The 23,423-nt window shown below is 42.9% G+C and overlaps 1 protein-coding gene across 3 annotated transcripts in view; it reads right to left on the minus strand.

The window, feature by feature from the left end:
- Positions 1-23,197, minus strand: part of LOC139548583 (pleckstrin homology-like domain family B member 1) — a 110,648-nt gene extending 87,451 nt beyond the window's left edge. Inside the window, exon 1 of one of the 3 annotated variants that reach the window (XM_071358342.1) lies at positions 22,907-23,197. In XM_071358342.1, the coding sequence (XP_071214443.1) occupies positions 22,907-22,933 (27 nt within the window). In that variant the 5' untranslated portion in view covers positions 22,934-23,197. Of the gene's footprint in view, positions 1-11,022; positions 11,357-14,478; positions 14,768-22,906 lie in introns of those variants that run through there. The other 2 variants (XM_071358345.1, XM_071358346.1) reach the window with 2 other exon arrangements.
- Positions 23,198-23,423: the final 226 nt, after the last annotated feature.

Raw genomic sequence — 23,423 nt, forward strand, 5'->3', positions numbered from 1 at the left:
CCATGCGCATGAATTTCAAATGAAGAGATTCTTTGTGCGCTTCCAAAATGCTGATGCATCTGAAATAAATAGCTATTAGAATAGAAATGAATAGTCTCGTATGGAGTCCTGTAGTTCCAGGGTAATGATTGGCTTCCTGTTCCTTCCTACCCAGAGGATTACTCAATACTAGCATTAGAACTGAGGTGGGAGAGAGAGAGAGGGAGAGGGAGAGGATGGTATTTTCATTGGCTGGTTTATCTTCCTCTGCCAGCTCTGAGCCCTGCCTCCTCCATCTGGTGATGAACCACCTTGTTCTAATCGTCTCTCTGGTGACACCAAATAAACTCCCTCACTCCTTTTCTTTTCCCCACCCCACGTACGCACACACGCACAAACACACACACACACGCGCGCAAACACACACAAACACACACACACACACACGCGCGCAAACACACACACACACACACACACACACACACACACACACACACACACACACACACACACACACACACACACACACACACACACACACACACACACACACACACACACACACACACACACACACACACACACACACACACAGGTGTTACTCTAACTGTAAGAGAGACATGAGAAGAGCCTGATAGCAGAGGGGAGGAAATTAAATAAGCCAATGAGGTCATTTGACTGTTACTCATGAGGTAATGTTACATTTACTGGTGAATAAACATAAAGCTGAACAATCCATAATTTCAGTTTCAAATGCCATATCTGCTCACATGACTGTTTTATCCTCAGAGATAAAATATTCACTGTCTCTATAAAATGTAAGCAATCTCTCCCTGAGGCTTGATGTGTTTCTCACCCGGAGATGTTTCGCTCTGAGAAAACATCTCGGAAATCATCTGTTCTAATATTCACACTAGCATACTACCTAGAACGAAGCAGTCAATTATTGGGCTTGCTGGCATGGACATTGACACTAAATGGCTCTGTTACAATATCAAAACTAGCTTACCTTCTAGAATGAAGCAATGTATTGGGCACATATTCTAGCTAAGTGGTATGTTAGTATGGACACTGGAACGCCAACATGTCAGGGAACAGGTTAGAGAGGGGAGGACAGCAGTTCTAGTAGTAGGCACCATGTACAGCCTACTATAGGAAACCAAGTGGCTGCACATAAATACTTGGCATTTCAAAGAACATATGATTATGGCAACAATTTTACTCTGCAATGTTCCTTGGCTCTTCACAACTGGATGTGGATGGAGCCAAATAGCACCTTCTGTTTTTAGAGCAAGGCCACAGAAATATAGCAAACAACTGTGGGAAGAGGTCCAGCATGCATCTTTTAGGCAGTCTTTACCAGATACCGTAAATCAGATGATATAAAGATTCATGCAATATGCACAATACGAGGATATTCCTACAAGAATACAAATCAACAAATCAACAAATCAACAAATCAACAAATCAACAAATCAACAAAGCAACAGTAAACATGTCATCCCCCACACATGATGTTGCACCCCCCTTGGGCCAATCAGTGTAGTTTTGTAAATGACGGATCTCTATGGCAATGAATATCCTTGACAGATTTATATGCATTTATGTACCAGACCACGCACATGTGAATTTATATTGGTCAGTAACGGCCATTTTGTTTTAGGTACTAGTATGGAAAGTATTGCGTTGAGAGACCTTTGTCCATAGATGCCACATATCAAGTTTTGTGCAGATTGGTCATTCGGTGCCAATCTGGTGTTTTTCACAAAATCAAAATGGTGGAAAATCCATCATGGCGGACCTTATGGGTCCCTGAATCAAATTATTTCCTTGTGAGGAGAGAAATCTATGTGCTGAATTTCATGACTTTAGGTCAAATGGAGGGAGGGGCATGACCTTTCGCATTTTCTATCACGTGTTATAGCGCCACCATCTGGCCAATCAGTACAATTTTGTAAACGCCAGCTCTCTATGGCAAGACACATCATTCGCCCAAGTTTAGTCCAAATCAGGCCAGTGCTGTCTGAGATATCGTGTGTGACAAACAATGTACGTACTAACGGACGGAGATAGAGCCACAGGCCCCTCCCCGAATTCATTGTGGGGGACAATCAAGAAGTTACTTACTTCTTTATGTGATTGAACCAAGTGATATATTGAGGGTTACTACAGCCATTGCATCACAAGAGAGCACACAACCTACTGAAACAAAGTGGCACTAGAAGTCTAGGAGTTGGGACCAAACCTGTTGCCACTGAAAGAATACAACACAAATAACTTCCATTTTTACTACATGAACGTGATGAAAAGTCCTGCTGCACGTTGTTGTTTAACTTGGTCTGGTTTTCACTCGGTGGACTAGTAAACTCTGGTGAATTCCTAATAACACACAACATAAAGCATTTTGAAACAACATTATAACAACATTGAGGGGTTAATTTAAAATCTGTCTCTGAAGAAAGAGTAATAAATTAAGAGTTTATGGTTATTTTGCTTACTGCCATTTGCTTGAGCAAAATGTCACACTTTGTTGCATGGAATGCAAAACAGTTCAAAAAGTAGGTTTAGCTCAAAACAAGAACTCAATTTATGAGATGGAGGGAGAGGCAATTTAAAATGTGGTATTGTGAAAGTACCCTTCTGTGGCAACACCCTTCCATGGTCTATCACCCAAACAAAGTTTATATTTTCTCCGGCTGAGAATACAGTACACCATACAGTCGTAGCCAAAAGTTTTGAGAATGACACAAATATACATTTTCACAAAGTCTGCTGCCACAGTTTGTATGATGGCAATTTGCATATACTCCAGAATGAAGAGTGATCAGATGAATTGCAATGAATTGCAAAGTTCCTCTTTGCCATGCAAATTAAATTAATCCCCCAAAAACATTTCCACTGCATTTCAGCCCTGTCACAAAAGAACCAGCTGACATCATGTCAATGATTCTCTCGTTAACACAGGTGTGAGTGTTGACGAGGACAAGACTGGAGATCACTCTGTCATGCTGATTGAGTTTGAATAACAGACTGGAAGCTTCAAAATGAGGGTGGTGCTTGGAATCATTGTTCTTCCTCTGTCAGCCATAGTTACCTGCAAGGAAACACGTGCCGTCATCATTGCTTTGCACAAAAAGGGCTTCACAGGCAAGGATATTGCTGCCAGTAAGATTGCACCTAAATCAACCATTTATCGGATCATCAAGAACTTCAAGGAGAGCGGTTCAATTGTTGTGAAGAAGGCTTCAGTGTGCCCGAGAAAGTCCAGCAAGCGCCGGGACCGTCTCTTAAAGTTGATTCAGCTGTGGGATCGGGGCACCACTAGTACAGAGCTTGCTCAGGAATGGCAGCAGGCAGGTGTGAGTGCATCTGCACGCACAGTGAGGCAAATACTTTTGGAGGATGGCCTGGTGTCAAGAAGGGCAGCAAAGAAGCCACTTCTATCCAGGAAAAACATCAGGGACAGACTGATATTCTGCAAAAGGTACAGGGATTGGACTGCTGAGGACTGGGGTAAAGTCATTTTCTCTGATGAATCCCCTTTCCGATTGTTTGGGGCATCCGGAGAAAAGCTTATCCGGAGAAGACAAGGTGAGCGCTACCATCAGTCCTGTGTCATGCCAACAGTAAAGCATCCTGAGACCATTCATGTGTGGGGTTGCTTCTCAGCCAAGGGAGTGGGCTTACTCACAATTTTGCCTATGAACACAGCCATGAATAAAGAATGGTACCAACACATCCTCTGAGAGCAACTTCTCCCAACCATCCAGGAACAGTTTGGTGACGAACAATGCCTTTTCCAGCATGATGGAGCACCTTGCCATAAGGCAAAAGGGATAACTAAGTGGCTCGGGGAACAAAACATCGATATTTTGGGTCCATGGCCAGGAAATTTCCCAGACCTTTTGAGAACTTGTGGTCAATCCTCAAGAGGCGGGTGGATAAACAAAAACCCACAAATTCTGACAAACTCCAAGCATTGATTATGCAAGAATGGGCTGCCATCAGTCAGGATGTGGCACAGAAGTTAATTGACAGCATGCCAGGGTGGATTGTAGAGGTCTTGAAAAAGAAGGGTCAACACTGCAAATATTGACTCTTTGCATCAACTTCATGTAATTGTCAATAAAAGCCTTTGACACTTATGAAATGCTTGTAATTATACTTCAATATTCCATAGTAACATCTGACAAAAATATCTAAAGACACTGAAGCAGCAAACTTTGTGAAAATGTATATTTGTGACATTCTCAAAACTTTTGGCCACGACTGTACACAAATCACTATACAGGTAACTGCCAAAATAAAGGAAACACCAACAAAAAGTGTCTTAATAGGGTGTTGGGCCACCACGAGCCAGAACAGCTTCAATTAACCTTGGCAGTGATTCTACAAGTGTCTGGAGCTCTATTGGAGGGATGCAACACCACTTCCATGAGAAATTCCATAATTTTGCGTTTTGCACCACTCCACCGCTCTAGTGACTGACACACACACACACACACACACACACACACACACACACACACACACACACACACACACACACACACACACACACACACACACACACACACACACACACACACACACACACACACACACACACACACACACACACACACACACACACACTTTAAACCCCCTATGCTCCTTTGAGTCACCTCTTTCAAAGTCACTGAGATGTCTTGTTCTAGCCATGGTAGACAAAATAATGGGAATCATTATTTTCATACATGACCTTAAGAATGATGGGATGTTAATTGCTTAATTAACTCAAGAACCACACATTTACTCAAGTCTTTCCTTTATTTTGGCAGTTACCTGTACGTTAAGTGCCACGAGTATAGCTCTACAACTCACAAAACAAACTTTAATTTCGAAGTTTATTTATCAATTATTTCTTAGGTGTGTGGAGGTGCGTAAATTACTTACATTAAGAAGACCAAAAGCAGGTCAATTTTCATAATTGAAGATTCCACCCAAAAACTCTATTTTGGTATTTGTTTCATTAGTCCATTGTTGATATGGTCCTAAAATGTTTTGTCGGTCAGCAATCAAGTTTTCAAGATATATACAGTGCAGTCAGAGCGTATTCAGACCCCTTGACTTTTTCCACATTTTGTTACGTTACAGCCTTATTCTAAAATGGATTAAATCGTTTTTTCCCCTCATCAATCTAGCTCTGTCAGACCATCAGGTTCTTGGTCACCTCCCTGACCAAGGCCCTTCTCCCCCATTGCTAATTTTGGCAGGGCGGTCAGCTCTAGGAAGAGTCTTAGTGGTTCCAAACTCCTTCCTTTTAAGAATGATGGAGGCCACTGTGTTCTTGGGGACCTTCAATGCTGCATACATTTTTTGGTACCCTTCCCCAGATCTGTGCCTCGACACAATCCTCTCGGAGCTCTACGGACAATTCCTTCGACCTCATGGCTTGGTTTTTGCTCTGCCATGCACTGTCAACTGTGGTACCTTATATAGACAGGTGTGTGTCTTTCCAAATCATGTTCAATCAATTGAATTTACCACAGGTGGACTCCATTCAAGTTGTAGAAACATCTCAAGGATGGTCAATGGAAACAGGATGCACCTGAGCTCAATTTCGAGTCTTATAGCAAAGGTGAATACTTATGTAAATAAGGTATTTCTGTGTTTTATTTTTAATACATCTTCAAAAATGTCTAAAAACCTATTTTCGATTTGTCTTTATGGGGTATTGTCTGTAGATTGATGAGCAACATTTTTTATTTAATCCATTTTAGAATAAGGCTGTAACGTAACATAATGTGGAAAAAGTCAAGGGGTCTGAATACTTTCCGAATGCACTGTCACTTTCGAAATACAGAAATACAGCCGGTATGATGCATTTTGATACATATGATGTGAAATGCATCATACCGGCTTTTTTCCTTTAATGCAAATATCTCCATTGATAATCACAAACTCTGATTGTGATTGTTTCCATCTGTGTCGTGTTCAGTAGGACACACCGTTTAAACATTTTAATATGCAACGGAAAAGGGTAATGGAAACGGGATTTTCATTGGACAAGCTCAGGTAACTATGTACCTCCTCATTTCAAAACATTTGTCCCTACTGAACACGGCCCTGATGAGGATGTGAGATAGTGGCAATGTGACGAGGGAAGTGTTGATGGGAGTGATTCCCTCATCCCTCCCTTCCTTTCACCTCCAGTGACCTCTGACCTTAGTAGCTGCTTCTCCGAGTGTTAAAAGGGCCTGACGCCAAACCACTCCTCTTCCTAACCACTCCTCTGACTTAGATCATGCTGTGTAACATGGGCTGATTGCATCATTACGATCATTAGGACAGAGGCTGGAGATGACTCACCTACCCAATGGGCACCTGGGACAGTCAGGAGGGGTGTATGTCCTAATATGTACACCGTACAGGGTGCTAAACAGTGAAGAGCATCAAAGGCTTCCCTCCCTACTCTCCTTCTCTTTAGCACCAGCGAGATATATGACTGTTTATTATAGGCCACAGAGAACAAAGGGAATCTGGAATAGGCAGTGTACAATGCCAGTCAAGGTCAGTGGTTGGGGTTGGTCAGTCTAACATAATAAAAAAGAGAATGTCTAAACTGAGATTATCTTCTTAACTGGATAACTGGCCTCACAAGTTTGGATGTAGTTAGTGTTTCACGATTCATTGTAAAACCATCCAAAGCTTTCAAAGCATAACAGAAATCTAAGAATGGATTAATGAATAGCATTGGTAAACAGGATACAACCAATGGATGTGGCCTCCCAGACAGAATAAATGGTTTCCACTTTTGCACATGGCTAAAAGTGTTGTTTATGGCTATATGTTTAGTGAGCAATGCACAGTATTTAACTCAAGTTATGGTTGACAAGTATAGGTAAAACTGGCCAGTATGATGGTACTTTCTCATAAAATTCTCCATATAACAAGCAAAATCTTATGGAAGCACCTATGAAAAATGCCTGATTTTAAAATAAGGTTTAAGAAAATAGAGCTTGAGAAAGTCAATAGATGGACGTGTTGTGTGAACTGTGAACCATATAAGAGATTGTATCTCTTCACGGAAGGATCACGGAAAGACAGAGCGACAGCAAGAGGAAGAAGATGACAAACAAAGAAGGACAGGCAGAAGACTCAACGGTTCTGAGTGTAAGTATATGTGGACATCCTGTGTGGCCGACAGAGGCAGCATTTCCTGTAGGGCTGAGGCCAAGGCCAGGTCCGATAGTGGTCTCCAGGTCCAATAGTGGCCTCTGTCACTTTCTTATAAGGAACAGAGGGATATAAGGGATACAAGGATCTCTGTGTGTAGTTCAGGAAACCCGTCCAAGAGATCAGGGTGCAACAGACAAAAATGCAAACAGAACTTTTAACATTTGCTAACAACAGATGCAGATGTTTTAAACATTAGATTGGAGATTTGATATGCACAATGATCTCTCAACTAAATGGTCACTTACGCTTCTGATGCCGAGTTATATATTATAAAGTGCAACTATTTCTGATTTACAATGAATCATTCTGTAGGAATAATAGGCGTGTCAAACCAACCGACCACATGTTCCATAAGCAGCAAAAAAAACACTGGTCAAAATGAAAATAAAGCAAGATATCAATATTGACATACTCTGCATTGCCTGGAAGAGTTTTTGTCATTCCTTCCTCAGCTGATGCTCTAAACACACAGGCTCAGTGCCCTGGCCCAGAGCTATTCGTTTTGGACTACAGCCACTCTCTGCTGCAGGCTAAACACACCACCTGCTCCACTGTGGGGAACAGCAGAGCTACAGAACACAGACTCACAAGATCATCATACCCTTTGTGAAAGCCGTTGAAGGTATGACACTTTAATTAGTTGAAGCATACATGTGTCATAATGCTTTATAACTTATTTATGGCCGTTATTCAGTCAATTGTGATCATTATCAGATCAAAATCAAATCAAATCAAATTGTATTTGCCACATGCGCCAAAGACAACAGTGAAATGCTTACTTAAAAGCCCTTAGCCAACAATGCAGTTTTAAGAAAAATAATTGTAAAAAAATCTAAAATACATAACAAATAATTAAAGCACAGCAGTAAAATAACAATAGCGAGGCCATATACAGGGGGTACCGGTACAGAGTCAATGTGGAGGCTATATACAAGGGGTACCGGTACAGAGTCAACGTCAAGGCTATATACAGGGGGTACCAGTACAGAGTCAATGTGCGGGGGCACAGGTTAGTCGAGGTAATTGAGGTAATATGTACATGTAGGTTTAGTTAAAGTGACTATGCATAGATAAATAACAGAGAGTAGCGGCAGCGTAAAAGAGGGGGTGTGGGGGGGACAATGCAAATAGTCTGGGTAGCCATTTGATTAGTTGTCCAGGAGTGTTATGGCTTGGGGGTAGAAGCTGTTAAGAAGCCTTTTGGACCTAGACTTGGCGATCCGGTACCGCTTGCCGTGTGGTAGCAGAGAGAACAGTCTATGACTAGGGTGGCTGGAATCTTTAACAATTTTTAGGGCCTTCCAATGACACCGCCTGGTATAGAGGTCCTATACTTCTGTGCCTTGCGGTCGGAGGCCGAGCAGTTGCCATACCAGGCAGTGATGCAACCAGTCAGGATGCTCTCGATGGTGCAACTGTAGAACTTTTTGAGAATCTGAAGACCCATGCCAAATATTTTCCTGAGGGGGAATAGGCTTTGTCGTGCACTCTTCACGACTGTCTTGGTGTGTTTGGACTATGATAGTTTGTTGGTGATATGGACACCAAGGAACTTGAAGCTCTAAACCTGCCACACTACAGCCCCGTTGATGAGAATAGGGGCATGCTGGGTTCTCCTTTTTCTGTAGTCCACAATCATCTCCTTTGTCTTGATCACGTTGAGGGAGAGATTGTTATCCTGGCACCACACGACCAGGTCTCTGATCTCCTCCCTATAGGCTGTCTCATCGTTGTCGGTGATCAGGCCTACCACTGTTGTGTCATCGGTAAACTTAATGATGGTGTTGGAGTCATGCCTGGCCATGCAGTCATGAGTGAACAGGGAGTACAGGAGGGGACTGAGCACGCATCCCTGAGGGACCCCCGTGTTGAGGATCAGCTTTGCGGATGTGTTGTTACCTACCCATACCACCTGGGGGCGGTCCGTCAGGAAGTACACGATTCAGTTACAGAGGGAGGTGTCTAGTCCCAGGGTCCTTAGCTTATTGATGAGCTTTGAGGGCACTATGGTGTTGAACGTTGAGCTGTAGTCAATGAATAGCATTCTCACATTGGTGTTCCTTTTGTCCAGGTGGGAAAGGGCAGTGTGGAGTGCAATAGAGATTGCATCATATGTGGATCTGTTGGGGTGGTATGCAAATTGGAGTGGGTCTAGGGTTTCTGGGATAATGGTGTTTGATGTGAGCTATGGCCAGCCTTTCAAAGCACTTCATGGCTACAGACGTGAGTGCTTCGGGTCGGTAGTCATTTAGGCAGGTTACCTTAGTGTTCTTGGGCACAGGGACTATGGTAGTCCGCTTGAAACATGTTGGTATTACAGACTCAGTCAGGGATAGGTTGAAAATGTCAGTGAAAACACTTGCCAGTTGGTCAGCGCATTCTCGGAGTACACGTCCTGGTAATCCGTCTGGCCCTGCGGGCTTGTGAATGTTGACCTGTTTAAAGGTCTTACTCACATCAGTTACTTGCTTGCCTCGAAGTGAGCATAGAAGTAATTTAGCTCGCTGGTAGGCTCATGTCCTTGGGCAGCTTGCGGCTGTTCTTCCCTTTGTAGTCTGTAATAGTTTGTAAGCCCTGCCACATCTGAAAAGCGTCAGAGCCAGTGTAGTACGATTCAATCTTAGTCCTGTATTGATGCTTTGCCTGTTTGATGGTTCGTCGGAGGGCATAGTGGGATTTCTTATAAGCTTCCGGGTTACAGTCCCGCTCCTTACATTCTGTGATGATAAGACTGTATAATAATGACTGTATAAAAGTCTTACAATGCATTATAGCCTCTTCATAAGACATATTACAAGGCCAATATGAGTGACTGTATGTTATGTGACTGATTTCTCACCCAAGCACTGACATCACTGAACAACTCATACCAACAAATACTGAAACTACAGTGAGCAGCTCAGTGGATAGAAGAGGGGCACTACAATTATCGGATTAACATTTCCATACAAGAATATATCCTTCACATGCAAAAACACTTGTTGTCCGCAATCCACTGCTATCTAATAAATGCATGACCAGCAAGGCAAGCTTGACTAAAACTAACCCCCTGGCTTAAATGCAAGTGCAACCGTTAGGGAGTGAATCATTCTTTCTCAGGCTCCGATATTTCCCTACTACCATTAGGGGATAGGGCAGAAGGAGTTTGAGAGTTAGAGTGGTATTCCATGGTATTCCAAAAGCAGGTCATTGCTCAAAAGTTCCGTTGACTTTGGCTGTTTGTTTCCCAAAGACATGGAGCTCTACAGAAATTCCAGTGCTGGTCGGCACAAAGAGCTCTTTTCAATGTCCATAATCCCCCAGAGGAAAGAGGGAATGGACTAGGTGACTGGACCCTCCTCCACTCCACTAGGTTATAGGGGCCAGCCACCCTATACAGTTGCCCCACCACACATGCTGATACAGACAGCACATGGCCAGGGAAACCCCCAGGGAATTATTGGACAATGTGTGTGAGAACAGAGCTGACCGATAGCCTTTGGGAAATAGCAACTGATATCGTAACCACATGATGTAAAGAGAGAACGAGCAAGAGAGAGTGAGGGGCAACCATGTTGATTAGTATACACATCTGGTCTCCAAATTCAACATTTCTACTTTCCATTTCCACAGCCCAACTGTTTTTGTTAAACAAAGAGACATTAAATGACAATCAGTTACACTACGTTAATCTAAGCTCAGCCAATACATGCCCTTTTGAGCATGTTTCACAACATGTTTCACAACATGCCAACTATGAGGCTCACTAAAGTATCAAATGTTTTCCTTATTCATTTATCCATCTGCACATCGCCACAATTTAAGCTCTATACTCCCGCTTACCTTTGGTACAACCTGGATTTTAGTTTGGGGATTTGACGGGAGAAATATTTTGATCCCAATGTTAGCTGAACAGAGATAATGCTCCACCGTTTAGGTCAGTGGGCAGAAACGCTGGTGCCATGGCTTACTGGATCCTCAAAACAGACTATCCCAGGACTTGCTCCTATGGTGTACACAGAGTTCCTTCTTCTCCAACTGAAAATTCTCCAAATGGAAAATACAGCAGGCAAATGCAATACTTCTCTTTCTCCAAGCGAGTCAAAAAGTCTGTAACTCTATACCAGCCAGGTGACGTTTGGCTGGAGTGTCAACTGGTGCCACCTTCTTTGGTGTCAGGCTGTGCCTCGCCAACAGTCCTTTGATAGACTCCTTGGTCTATTCATTAATCTTGCAGTCCCCCTTTTTAGAAAGAAAAAAACAGACAAAGATGAGCAGCGAGCCAGGAATTTGAACGTGGTGTTGCCAGAATAAGCTGAGTAACAAGTACACAAGGCTCTGTGTGTCAGCGCAACAAAACAGCAGCCACCCTCCCTCCTTTTAGGAGTTAAAAGGCAGCCCTTTCACACAGTATGCTGCTTGTCAAGAGTGTCACAGACTCACCCTCCTCTTTCTCCTTTTGACTCTAGATTGGTCCTCCTCTTCCTCAAGTGGCAAATGTCAGTCAGTTACAAGAGAGAGGTCTTCACAAATGAGTTCAGATATCCATAGAAATTTCCAACTCAAACCCAGTCTGGTGTGTAGAGGAAAAAGTATTGCTTGTTGTTGTTGCTAAGGACAGCACTATGGGAAGACGGAGCAACAGGGAAGAGGTGGAAGCAGGGTTGGGGTGGGGAGGAAACGACCGTGTGGGATATATCCCTTTAAGTAATGGAAACTGATCCTCTGGACGGACAGACAGCAATCCTCTACTCCCCCTCCGCTACATTCAGGAATCTCCTTCCCAAAACAAGTCTATTTCTAATTGTTCATATTCAGATATTCAGAATCACAGATTCCAACCTGGTGAATATGAATAGAAAGCCTGCAATATATCATAGTAGTGTAGTTCTTGTTTTGGACAAGCATCCTGTGTTCATGTGTAATCAAATGATGTGGCCTATAATGAGACATTTTCCAGACAAGTAGCCAGAGAGAGCGGTTTCCTTGGACAAAATGACAACAGGTGCACTATTCAACTGCTGTAAATGTCACCAGTGCCTCACATGATGACATCATCTCATTTGGACTGCCAACCATGTGTTACCGTGACAACACATTTGGAAAACACCCCAACCATCAGTCTGGTGTGTTCTCAGATATTGGACCAGTAATGATGATGATCAGCTAATTTTGGGTTTCCTTCATTGTAAACTAACTACCGCCAAACAAAGCTGTGAATGCTAATATGGTCAGTTAGCAGACGCTTTTATCTAAGCAACTTACATACTGTGTGTATATCTGGACCAAGCAGCAATGGAACCCACAACCCTGGTGTTGCTAGCACCATGCTCTACCTCACTGAGCCATTGGAACCACCAATTTGAAGAGAACAATGTGAAGACTAATGCTGAGCTCACTTTCCAAGGCCTTGCAAACAGGCAATAACCGACTATGAAATAGAAAAAAGATTGCAAAGTATGATTCAGGCAGAAAATGATTATCTCTTTGTTTTGGATGAAGCGCTTGCCTCGAGGCGAGACATAAAAGAAGAAGAGTGAAGAAAGGAAATCACATGAGGAAAGAGCTTTAGTAGAGGTCACCCAGTCTGCAGTATCTACAAAGACAGACACCGCCTGGTAGTGTGTGAAGCCCAGATATTGCAGCTGTTGGAAAGGCCTGAAGTCCCCGCATCACACAGCTGTTTATAACAATAACACTCTCTCACAGACAGGCATCCTCACAGCTTGGGAAACTACTCATTAGATAAAAGCAAGATAAATATACTATATGACAGGTAGTCTCTATTGTATACAATATATAAGATACTGTATGTCCCTCAAAAATAACCTATTTGATCTGACAGTGAAGCAAGACAGGGAAGTAAGGAGAAAGTGTGTTACTGGGTTAGAAGGGCATTGGCCAGATTTGACCTCACACCAACACCAGCATACATGTGCACTGAAGGAAGCGTCATGAACCGCTTGAGCACAGCAGAGTAGACCACTTATTTATGTTCTGTCAGTACTGTGCATTTCTCTAACGGGGTAAAGGGATCATGCATCTTATTAAAACAGTTATAATGTATCAAAAAGGCTCTTTCCAACAGCAATAAGCAATGGTGCTCCCGAGTGGCGCAGGCACTGCATCTCAGTGCTAGAGGCGTCACTACAGACTCCCTAGTTCGTATCCAGGCTGTATCACAACCGGCCGTGATTGGAAGTCCCATAGGGCGGTGTACTATTGGCCCAACGTCTTCCGGGTTTGGCCTGTGTAGGCCGTCATTGTAAATAAGAATTTGTTCTTAACTGACTTGCCTATTTAAATAAAGGTTAAATAAAATAAAAATAATTAAATAAGGAACAGGCCAGTCGAAGTACACACATTAGAAGTCGGACTGGTGGAACAACATAGTCACATTTGACGACATGGCCCTGATTGCTGTGAGAACATAACAAAACAACCTTCCATAACAAATTAGTTATTATTGCAGTTTAAGTCAGTGTCTAGGGAGCATTTCTCTGTATACTAGGCCCCCAAAACGTGTCTGACACACTGCAAAACCCCTCTCTCACTCCCTCTATTTCTCTCAATAGCATCCACTGTTTGAGGGGTGGGAAGAAGAAGGGACTAAACGTGGCAATGACTGTTGCCTTTGTAACGGGTCTGTGCCCTCTCTCTCTCTTCCTCTGTCTCCCCCTGTCTCCCTCTCTCTGTCTTTCTCCCTCTGTCCTTCTGTCCCTCTCCCCACTCTGAAAAGAGAATCTGCAAAGAGACTAGGAGATGAGATTTAGAAGAGATAGAGGTACACAGACATGATCATTGTCTGTTTGGTCTCCATCGTAGCCAACTAGCCAAGCATTACCTAGTCAATCTGCCCTGTAGATCTCAGCTTCCAGTGTGCAGACTCGGGGGAGGACAACCTAAGCTTGTATTGTGTCTGTCTGGGGCTCTGATAAGCCAAGGTCACAGGACCCACTCCTGGAGGTTGGCATTGACACAAACAACAACCAATGATATCCAACCAAGACTGACTATACAATTCCCCCACAATCTCAACCAATTATAACATTTTGTTATATATTTAGTTCAGTTTGTTTAAACCCCTTATAATTCAATAATAAAGTATCACAAGATAAACAAGCATATGATCCACTCATTAGTTAATTCATTCATGTTTCTCCCTCCTTTAAACCAGCAACAGAAAATACAGAATAAACTATATTGAATAACATGCAAATAGACAAACTCATCAATGAATCTTTAGACTACTGACAGAGCTACACATGCAGCCGACACAAACAAAGTATTGTGTCTCACCTGGAGTCTTTCATACACCACTTCTCTCTCCAGCTGATTGTCAGTCTGAAAAAGTCAATTCTTCTAACAACGCATGATGGAAGTTTACTTTACCTAAGGGCAAGTTTCCAGTAACAACAAAAGAAAAACAGCAGGACTTAGCAAACACACAGCTTGTCACATAGAGGGCACCACTGTCAGTCTTCTTCGTGTACAGCAAAACCCTGGATGGAATCCAAATAGAGGGAGAACAGGAGTTTGATTTTCTTCGTCTATCCCCTGTCCTGTACACACTGTCTCACATCACACTGTCATGACAAAAAGAGGGAGAAAGCAATGTGTCCTGTACTCTGCTCTGCTGACACAGTCTCTCTCTCTCTCTCTCTCTCTCTCTCTCTCTCTCTCTCTCTCTCTCTCTCTCTCTCTCTCTCTCTCTCTCTCTCTCTCTCTCTCTCTCTCTCTCTCTCTCTCTCTCTCTCTCTCTCTCTCTCTCTCTCTCTCTCTCTCTCTCTCTCTCTCTCTCTCTCTCTCTCTCTCAGTTTTCCTGTGCTGTCAACCACTCCTAGCAGGACACAAGGCAGTCATTCTTCTGGCTAAAGAAATCCTGACTTGTTCTCACAAAGCCTACAGAAACAGCTTCACCTTGAGTCACCAGCATATTTTGGAGGAGATTTAAATTACTGTAAGGTGCTGGGACTTTTCATTGGATGAGAGCAATTTACTCCCTACTCTCTTAGAAAAAAAGGATTCCAAAAGGGTTCTTCGGCTGTCCACATAGATAGAACCTGGAACCAAAAAGGGTTATTCAAAAGGTTCTCCTATGGGGACAGGCAAATAACCCTTTTAAGTTCTAGATAGCACCTTCTAAGAGTGTAGAGGGGCAGCAGCTCATATAACAGGGCAGTGACTGCATAGCGTGGAGTGGACCTCCACCTTTTCCCAAATAGTCATTAATAACATGAGAGCTAGATATAATTGTGTTCTTTGTGTTCTTAGATATGTCCTGAACGGCTCAGAGTCTCTCTGTCTCTACCTCGAAACAGCCCCAAAGATGCATCCAATGAGTTATTTTGACCTACTGCGTTCCTGCATTTTAATACCAGGTGCTTCACTTCTTCAACATAAAATTAACAAGTCTATTTCTTCCTTAAACTCTTGTATTGCAAACTCTATATTTTTTGCAGCTCATTTGGTTGACTGAGTCAAACATGACTGAAACATAGTAAGTGGTGAAAACAGCATATAATACAACAACTAGCTGGGGCAGTTACTAATCACATAATGGCAATGTCTATTATTTTCAAAGTGAACGTAAACTGCAGACGTCTGCTGTTTGTAGATGCTCAGAGCCTCAGACTCAGCTGTCATAATTGGTTCAAGCTGTCATGGCTGACCTAACCAGTGATGCTGCTGCTTGTCAGCCTGGCTCTAACACAGACAGAATACAAACACGCCAACAACATAGCCACAAATATAGCTCCTATAGCCTCTGAAAAAGCACATTATTTTCCTGATTTAAAAATACTGTATATATATCTATATCAAAGTGAAATTCAATGCTAGATGGAAAAGCATTAGCAGGTAGGCAGAAGTGGGTCAGATATTTGGAAAGCCCTTATAACACGTAGAAGTCATTTAGGATGGAGAGAACTATTTGCCTAAAAAGCTGTGTATTGGAGAGCAGCGGCAGTCTTTCATCAACGTTGCGTGGTCTGTGCTTCCCTAAGCCTAAACCGTCTATTTAAATGCAATTAACCTCCCCACAGAGATAGACTAGCAGAGAGACAAATTCCACCCCAAACCACTGTCTGTCTGTCTGTGTGTGTGTCTGTGTGTGTGTGTGCGTGCGTGCGTGCGTGCGTGCGTGCGTGCGTGCGTGCGTGCCTACGTGCCGTGCGTGTATGCAAATGAATTATTTTAAGCTAGGGAGAATGATCATCTGTGAATGTATTGTAGGTATGGTATACATTACCTGTATCAAAAAGATTCATAATAAATGGTACTCTGCCCATGTCCATTACACAGACATTAGACGAGAAAATATAGTGTACCTTTTCATCTCTTTAACCCCAATGAATGGTTGTTGTATTGACCAATACTGTCTGAGTTTCTCTACTCATCCAGGTTGTTGCAACAGAGTGCCTCTCTACTAGAGGTCGACCTCTACTCTCTACATCCACGACTATTCTATTGATCGCATTAAGGTTTTACATGTTTTATTTAACCTATATTTAACTAGGCAAGTCAGTAATGAACAAATTCTTATTTACAATGGCGGCCTACCCCGGCCAAACAACGCTGAGCCAATTGTCCGCTGCCCTATGGGACTCCCAATCACGGCCGGTTGTGATACAGCCTGGAATAGAACCAGGGTCTGTAGTGATGCCTCTAGCACTGAGATGCAGGGCTTTAGACCGCTGCACCACTCGGGAGCCCCTCCAAGGTTCTTCAGAGCTTCAACAACTCACAACCATGTTCAGTGGACGATAAATACCGTATAAATACACACAATGTTCTCAGGAGCCACTATTAAATATGCACTTTATCTACAGCCCACTATTGATCTGCATACTGTAAACACATATGTAGGGATTAGGGTGCCATTTGGTATGCAACCCTGCAGTACACTGTTAAACTAAATGAAGACACGACAGGCTGTGTCAGTAGAAAGCTTGCCCCTGCTTTCCTTTCATCTTTAATGAATAGCATATTTCTCCTACCCCCCTCCCACTCAATTCCTATTGGCTTTGTGGGAGCATGTATGAAGGGCCCAGGGCCTAATTTGAAGGAAACGTTCATTACAGACATCAAAAGGATTGATAGGCACTGACTTGATCCTTTGAGCTGATTTCAGCGTCTCAATCGGTGAACAAAACAACCTATTCCAGGTCTGGAACAGTACTGCAGTCTGGGCTGGAAATTCACGGAGTGATTTCAGACTACAATATAGTGGGAATTCAGAGGTTCCAAGGAAATGGGTCACCGTTTCTCCAGAAGCACAAGTGGATTATTCAATATTTCTACTAGCTGCAGGCTAAATGTGTAAAATGTTACTATTCTGTAGCCACATATCCTTTTATGTTGCTTAGTATTTTCTACATTAACATCCTCATGAAGTGAGAACTCAAGATGACCATATGAATGATCGTAGCTGCTCTCTGCTAAATAGGTTCATCACTGTCAGTAGGAGATTACTCTCCATTCTAATATTGTTATGCTGGCAATATGACAACAGACCACTTTGAGTAGTCTTGCCATGAGGAATTAAAACAACTAGCAAAACTCACTATCCCTTCATGTATTCTCCCATTCTAGTTCACTCTTAGCAACAGACTGCTCAACAGCTAGAAAGGACCAAGTATCAGTTGGATATTCTATCCTTTCAACGTGAGGGTTGTATGTATGAAGCATCTTAAAGTAGGATTACTGATCTAGGATCAGGTTCCCCCTGTCCATGTAATCTTATTCATTATGATCTAAAAGGTAACACTGATCCTAAATGAATATCTTGATACATATGGACCCAGAGCCATACAGAGATATTCAGCAGGGATCTGAACATTATGTAGCAAGAGTGCCACCTAGTGGGAGTTTAGTGTAAAACAGTGATAGTTTAAAATTAGAGGTGGAAACCCCAAACAGGTATAAGGCATGGGCTATAATATGATTAACTAGGTCAAGAAACTTAAATACGTTCGGCTAATGGTGGTACAATACATCATTCATTCCACTTCACGTCTCTTCACGTCTCTTCACGTCATATTTAATATATTTCACGTCTCTGTGAAATATATTAAATATCAGATGAATAACAAATACTTTAAAGAAAACAGTGGTTTTGTTTTAAGATTCAAACAGCAGTCTTGCTATATACCTTTGAGTACCATGAGCTGCTCTAGGAAATGGAAACAAATAGGATTGCTAGGCCTAAAATAACATGTGAGTGACAGGATTAGGATCGACCCTAACAAAAGCATGCTGATGGTCTGTTTGGGAGGGAGTGGATCTCTCACACATAACAGCAACACTACTGTTTCAAATCAAATCAGTTTATTTGTCACGTGCGCCGAATACAACAGGTGAAGACCTTACAGTGAAATACTTACTTACAGGCTCTAACCAATAGTGCAAAAAAGGTTTTAGGTGAACAATAGGTAAGTAAAGAAATAAAACAACAGTAAAAAGACAGGCTATATACATGTTGGTATTACAGACTCAGTCAGTGATAGGTTAAAAATGTCAGTGAAGACACCTGCCAGTTGGTCAGCACATGCCCGGAGTACACGTCCTGGTAATCCGTCTGGCCCTGCAGCCTTGTGTATGTTGACCTGTTTAAAGGTCTTACTCACGTTGGCTACGGAGAGCGTGATCACACAGTCGTCCGGAACAGCTGATGCTCTCATGCATGCCTCAGTGTTGCTTGCCTTGAAGCGAGCATAGAAGTGATTTAGCTCGTCTGGTAGGCTTGTGTCACTGGTCAGCTCGCAGCTGTGCTTCCCTTTGTAGTCTGTATTAGTTTGCAAGGCCTGCCACATAAGGCGAGCGTCAGAGCCGGTGTAGTATGATTCAATCTTAGCCCTGTATTGACGCTTTGCCTGTTTGATGGTTCGTCGCAGGGCATAGCAGGATTTCTTGTCAGCTTCCGGGTTAGACTCCTGCACCTTTAAAGTGGCAGCTCTACCCTTTAGCTCAGTGCAAATGTTGCCTGTAATCCATGGCTTCTGGTTGGGGTATGTACAGTCACTATGGGGACGACATCCTCAATGCACTTATTGATAAAGCCAGTGACTGATGTGATGTACTCCTCAATGCCATCGGAGGAATCCCAGAACATGTTCCAGTCTGTGATAGCAAAACAGTCCTGTAGTTTAGCATCTACCTCATCTGACCATTTTTTTATAGACCGAGTCACTGGTGCTTCCTGCTTTAATTTTAGCTTGTAAGCAGGAATCAGGAGGATAGAGTTGTGGTCGGATTTACCAAATGGAGGGCGAGGGAGAGCTTCGTACGCGTCTCTGTGTGTTGAGTACAGGTGATCTAGAATTTCTTTCCCTCTGGATGCACATTTACTATGTTGATAGAAATTTGGTAGAACTGATTTAAGTTTCCCTGCATTAAAGTCTCCGGCCACTAGGAGCGCCGCCTCTGGGTGAGTGGTTTCCTGTTTGCTTATTTCCTTATACAGCTGACTGAGTGCGGTTTAAGTGCCAGCATCTGTCTGTGGTGGAAAATAAACAGCCACGAAAAGTATAGCTGAAAACTCTCTAGGCAAGTAGTGTGGCCTGCAATTTATCACAATTAACTCTACTTCAGGCGAGCAAAATCTAGAGACTTCCTTAGATTTCGTGCACCAGCTGTTGTTTACAGACCGCCCCCCCTCGTCTTACCGGAGTGTACTGTTCTATCTTGCCGGCGCAGCGTCTATCCCGCTAGCTGAATATCCATGTCGTCATGTCGTCTGTTTGTAGCGTCATGAGAAGGAAATTCCACATACTCTCACAGAATGCATCCAATTTCCTTTTCCTTCTGTCTCTCTATCTCTGGCACTGTCTCTCTCTCTCTCTCTCTCTCTCTCTCTCTCTCTCTCTCTCTCTCTCTCTCTCTCTCTCTCTCTCTCTCTCTCTCTCTCTCTCTCTCTCTCTCTCTCTCTCTCTCTCTCTCTCTCTCTCTCTCTCTCTCTCTCTCTCTCTCTCTCTCTCTCTCTCTCTCTCTCTCTCTCTCTCTCTCTCTCTCACACACACACACACACACTCTCTCTCATGGCCCATGCACAGGAAAAACAGGTGAGAATGACCAAAAATAGGAAGCTCCTTCTCAGGGACAAAGAGCTCAATACCGTTTGAAAGTATTCAGACCCCTTGACTTTTTCCACATTTTGTTACATTACAGCCTTATTCTAAAATTAATTTTAAAAATGTTTTCCCTCATCAATCTACACACAATACCCCATAATGACAAAGAAAAAACACGTATTTAGACATTTTTGGAAATGTATAAAAATTACAAAACTGAAATATGACATTTACATAAGTATTCAGACCCTTTACTCAGTACTTTGTTGAAGCACCTTCAGCAGCGATTACAGTCTAGAGTCTTCTTGGGTATAACACTACAAGCGTGGCACACCGGTATTTGAGGAGTTTCTCCCACTCTTCTCTGCAGATTAAGCTCAGTCAGATTGGATGGGGAGCGTCGCTGCACAGCTATTTTCAGGTCTCTCCAGAGATGTTTAATCGGGTTCATGTCCGGGCTCTGGCTGGGCCACTCAAGGACATTCAGAGACTTGTCCCAAAGCCACTCCTGCATTGTCTTGGCTGTGTGCTTAGGGTCATTGTCCTGTTAGAAGGTGAACCTTTGCCCCAGTCTGAGGGCCTGAGCGCTCTGGAGCAGGTTTTCATCAAGGATCTCCCTGTACTTTTCTCCGTTCATCTTTCGCTCAATACTGACTAGTCAACCAGTCCCTGCCACTGAAAAACATCCCCACAGCATGATGCTGCCACCACCATGCTTCACCGTAGGGATGGTGCCAGGTTTCCTCCAGACATGACGCTTGGCATTCAGGCCAAAGAGTTCAATCTTGGTTTCATCAGACCAGAGAATCTGATTTCTCATGGTCAGAGTCCTTTAGGTGCCTTTTGGAAAATTTCAAGCGGGCTGTCATGGGCCTTTTACTGAGGAATGGCTTCCGTCTGGCCACTCTACCATAAAGGCCAGAATGGTAGAGTGCTGCAGAGATGGTTGTCCTTCTGGAAGGTTCTCCAATCTCCACAGAGGAAGTCTGGAGCTCTGTCAGAGTGACCATCGGGTTCTTGCTGACCTCCCTGACCAAGGCCCTTCTCCCCTGATTGCTCAGTTTGGCTGAGCAGCCAGCTCTAGAAAGAGTCTTTGTGAATCCAAACTTGTTCCATTGAAGAATGATGGAGGCCACTGTGTTTTTGGGGACCTTCAATGCTGCAGAAATGTTTTGGTACCCTTCCCCAGATCTGTGCCTCGACACAATCCTGTTTCGGAGCTCTACGGACAATTCATTCGACCCCATAGCTTGGTTTTTGCTCTGACATGCACTGTCAACTGTGGGACCTTATATGGACAGGTGTGTGCCTTTCCAAATCATGTTCAATCAATTGAATTTACAACAGGTGGACTCCAATCAACTTGTAGAAACATTTCAAGGATGATCAATGGAAACAGGATGCACCTGAGCTCAATTTAAAGTCTCATAGCAACGGGTCTGAATACTTATGTAAATAAGGTATTTCTGTGTTTTATTTTTAATAAACATTAACATTTCTAAGAACCAGTTTTCTCTTTGTCATTATGGGGTTTTGTGTGTAGATTGATGAGGGGAAAAAAATGATTGTATCCATTTTAGAATAAGGCTGTAACGTAACAAAATGTGGAAAAAGTCAAGGGGTTTGAATACTTTCCGAATGCACTGTATATCATGGTGTCAAAAAAGTCCACATGTTCAGAGTAGTATTATGATGATATTATACCACACCATTAAACCCCTACTCAAAGTTAAGTAGATCATCTGTTGTTGACGCTCAACTCCAAGCCCTAACCCAGGCAACCTCCAACCAAGTGGTTGTGTTATCTTTCCCAGGAAGAGAAGCCCGGTGTCATAATTATCACCTGGGTGTCACCACATGGGCCACAACAGCAGGCCTAATTTGAACTGCAGCGCTAAGGTCAATGTCCACCGCCTTTGAATAAGTGGCGACAACCAACTCTAATCTACTGAGTAAATACAACATTCCATCTCCTCTGTGACTACCCTCTGTGGAATGCGAAAGGGATGAATCTCATCATATTAGATAGGATTAATCAAGAGGGTGTATAACCGTATAATGGTCTGTCAGAGCATGGGCGGTCAGTGTAAGCTGGCCAAACATGTGACACAGAGGTGACATGGACAGTACACAGCTGTTGAATGTTGAATTTCAAATACAGTATTTATAAATCAAATTAACATTTTCTATCCCTGGTTGTGATCTTTAACACATTACAAATATTTTTTGAAGTTCTTACAGTGCTTATAAAGAGGTTATAAAACAAAATACAACAACACATATCTTTTTTCAGGTCATTGGTTTTAAGTTCCTAAGCTTGATGTAAAAACAAACTACAGATTCAGCAATTGTCTAATAAAGCAATACCATAGCTGGAATCATGCATCATAATAGGGCCATGTATTTTGGTTAATCATGTCACATGACCTGGATTTTAACCTTTATTTTAACCATTTTCCAGAAATGAAAATTAGACCAAAAATGAAAGCAATTGTTTGAGGATGATGCTGAACCATCTGACATAAAAATAAATGGGACAGTTTAACAAAAAACCTTCAAATAAACGATCAAATCCAGGTCATGTGACATGATTAACCAAAACACAGGGCCCTACACTTGCCCTGACTAAAAAACAACATAAGAGAATAATAGCTTACCTTGAAGCGGACCTTCTTGAGCATCATCCTCGAGTCCAGGTGAAGAGGCTGCTTCTTACAACAGAATCCCAGCAGGTCTAGAAGCACTTCCAGTTCTACTTCCACTGTGCTCAGTTTGGACTGCACTCACCAAACCATACAGGAATCACACCACAAACAAAGTAAAAAATCCTATGTAGTTCACAGGTTTTCTGACCCTGATGTTAGTTTTCTGACAGACTGAATCCTGAAATCAGACTCTCTAACAGCATACCAACGATAATGGTGTTCTGTTGAGTCTATTGTCTGTGCCCAGCTCTCCCCTCAGCCTCTCTCTCCTTTGAGACCCTTTACAAAGCCCGGCTCAGTGCTTATCTGCCTGTTCATTCATTCGTTAAAAGAAATGACTGGAAGACCTGCTATTAACACCCCCTCCTCACCACCTCCCCCCAAAACCCCAAATAAGGATGTTGTTGCCCATTTGACGTCACCCCCCTTCCCCTTCTTTTTCCACGGTTGCCCATCTGTCTGAATTACC

This window comes from Salvelinus alpinus, chromosome 21 (genome assembly GCF_045679555.1).
Source record: "Salvelinus alpinus chromosome 21, SLU_Salpinus.1, whole genome shotgun sequence".
Lineage (NCBI taxonomy): Eukaryota > Metazoa > Chordata > Actinopteri > Salmoniformes > Salmonidae > Salvelinus > Salvelinus alpinus.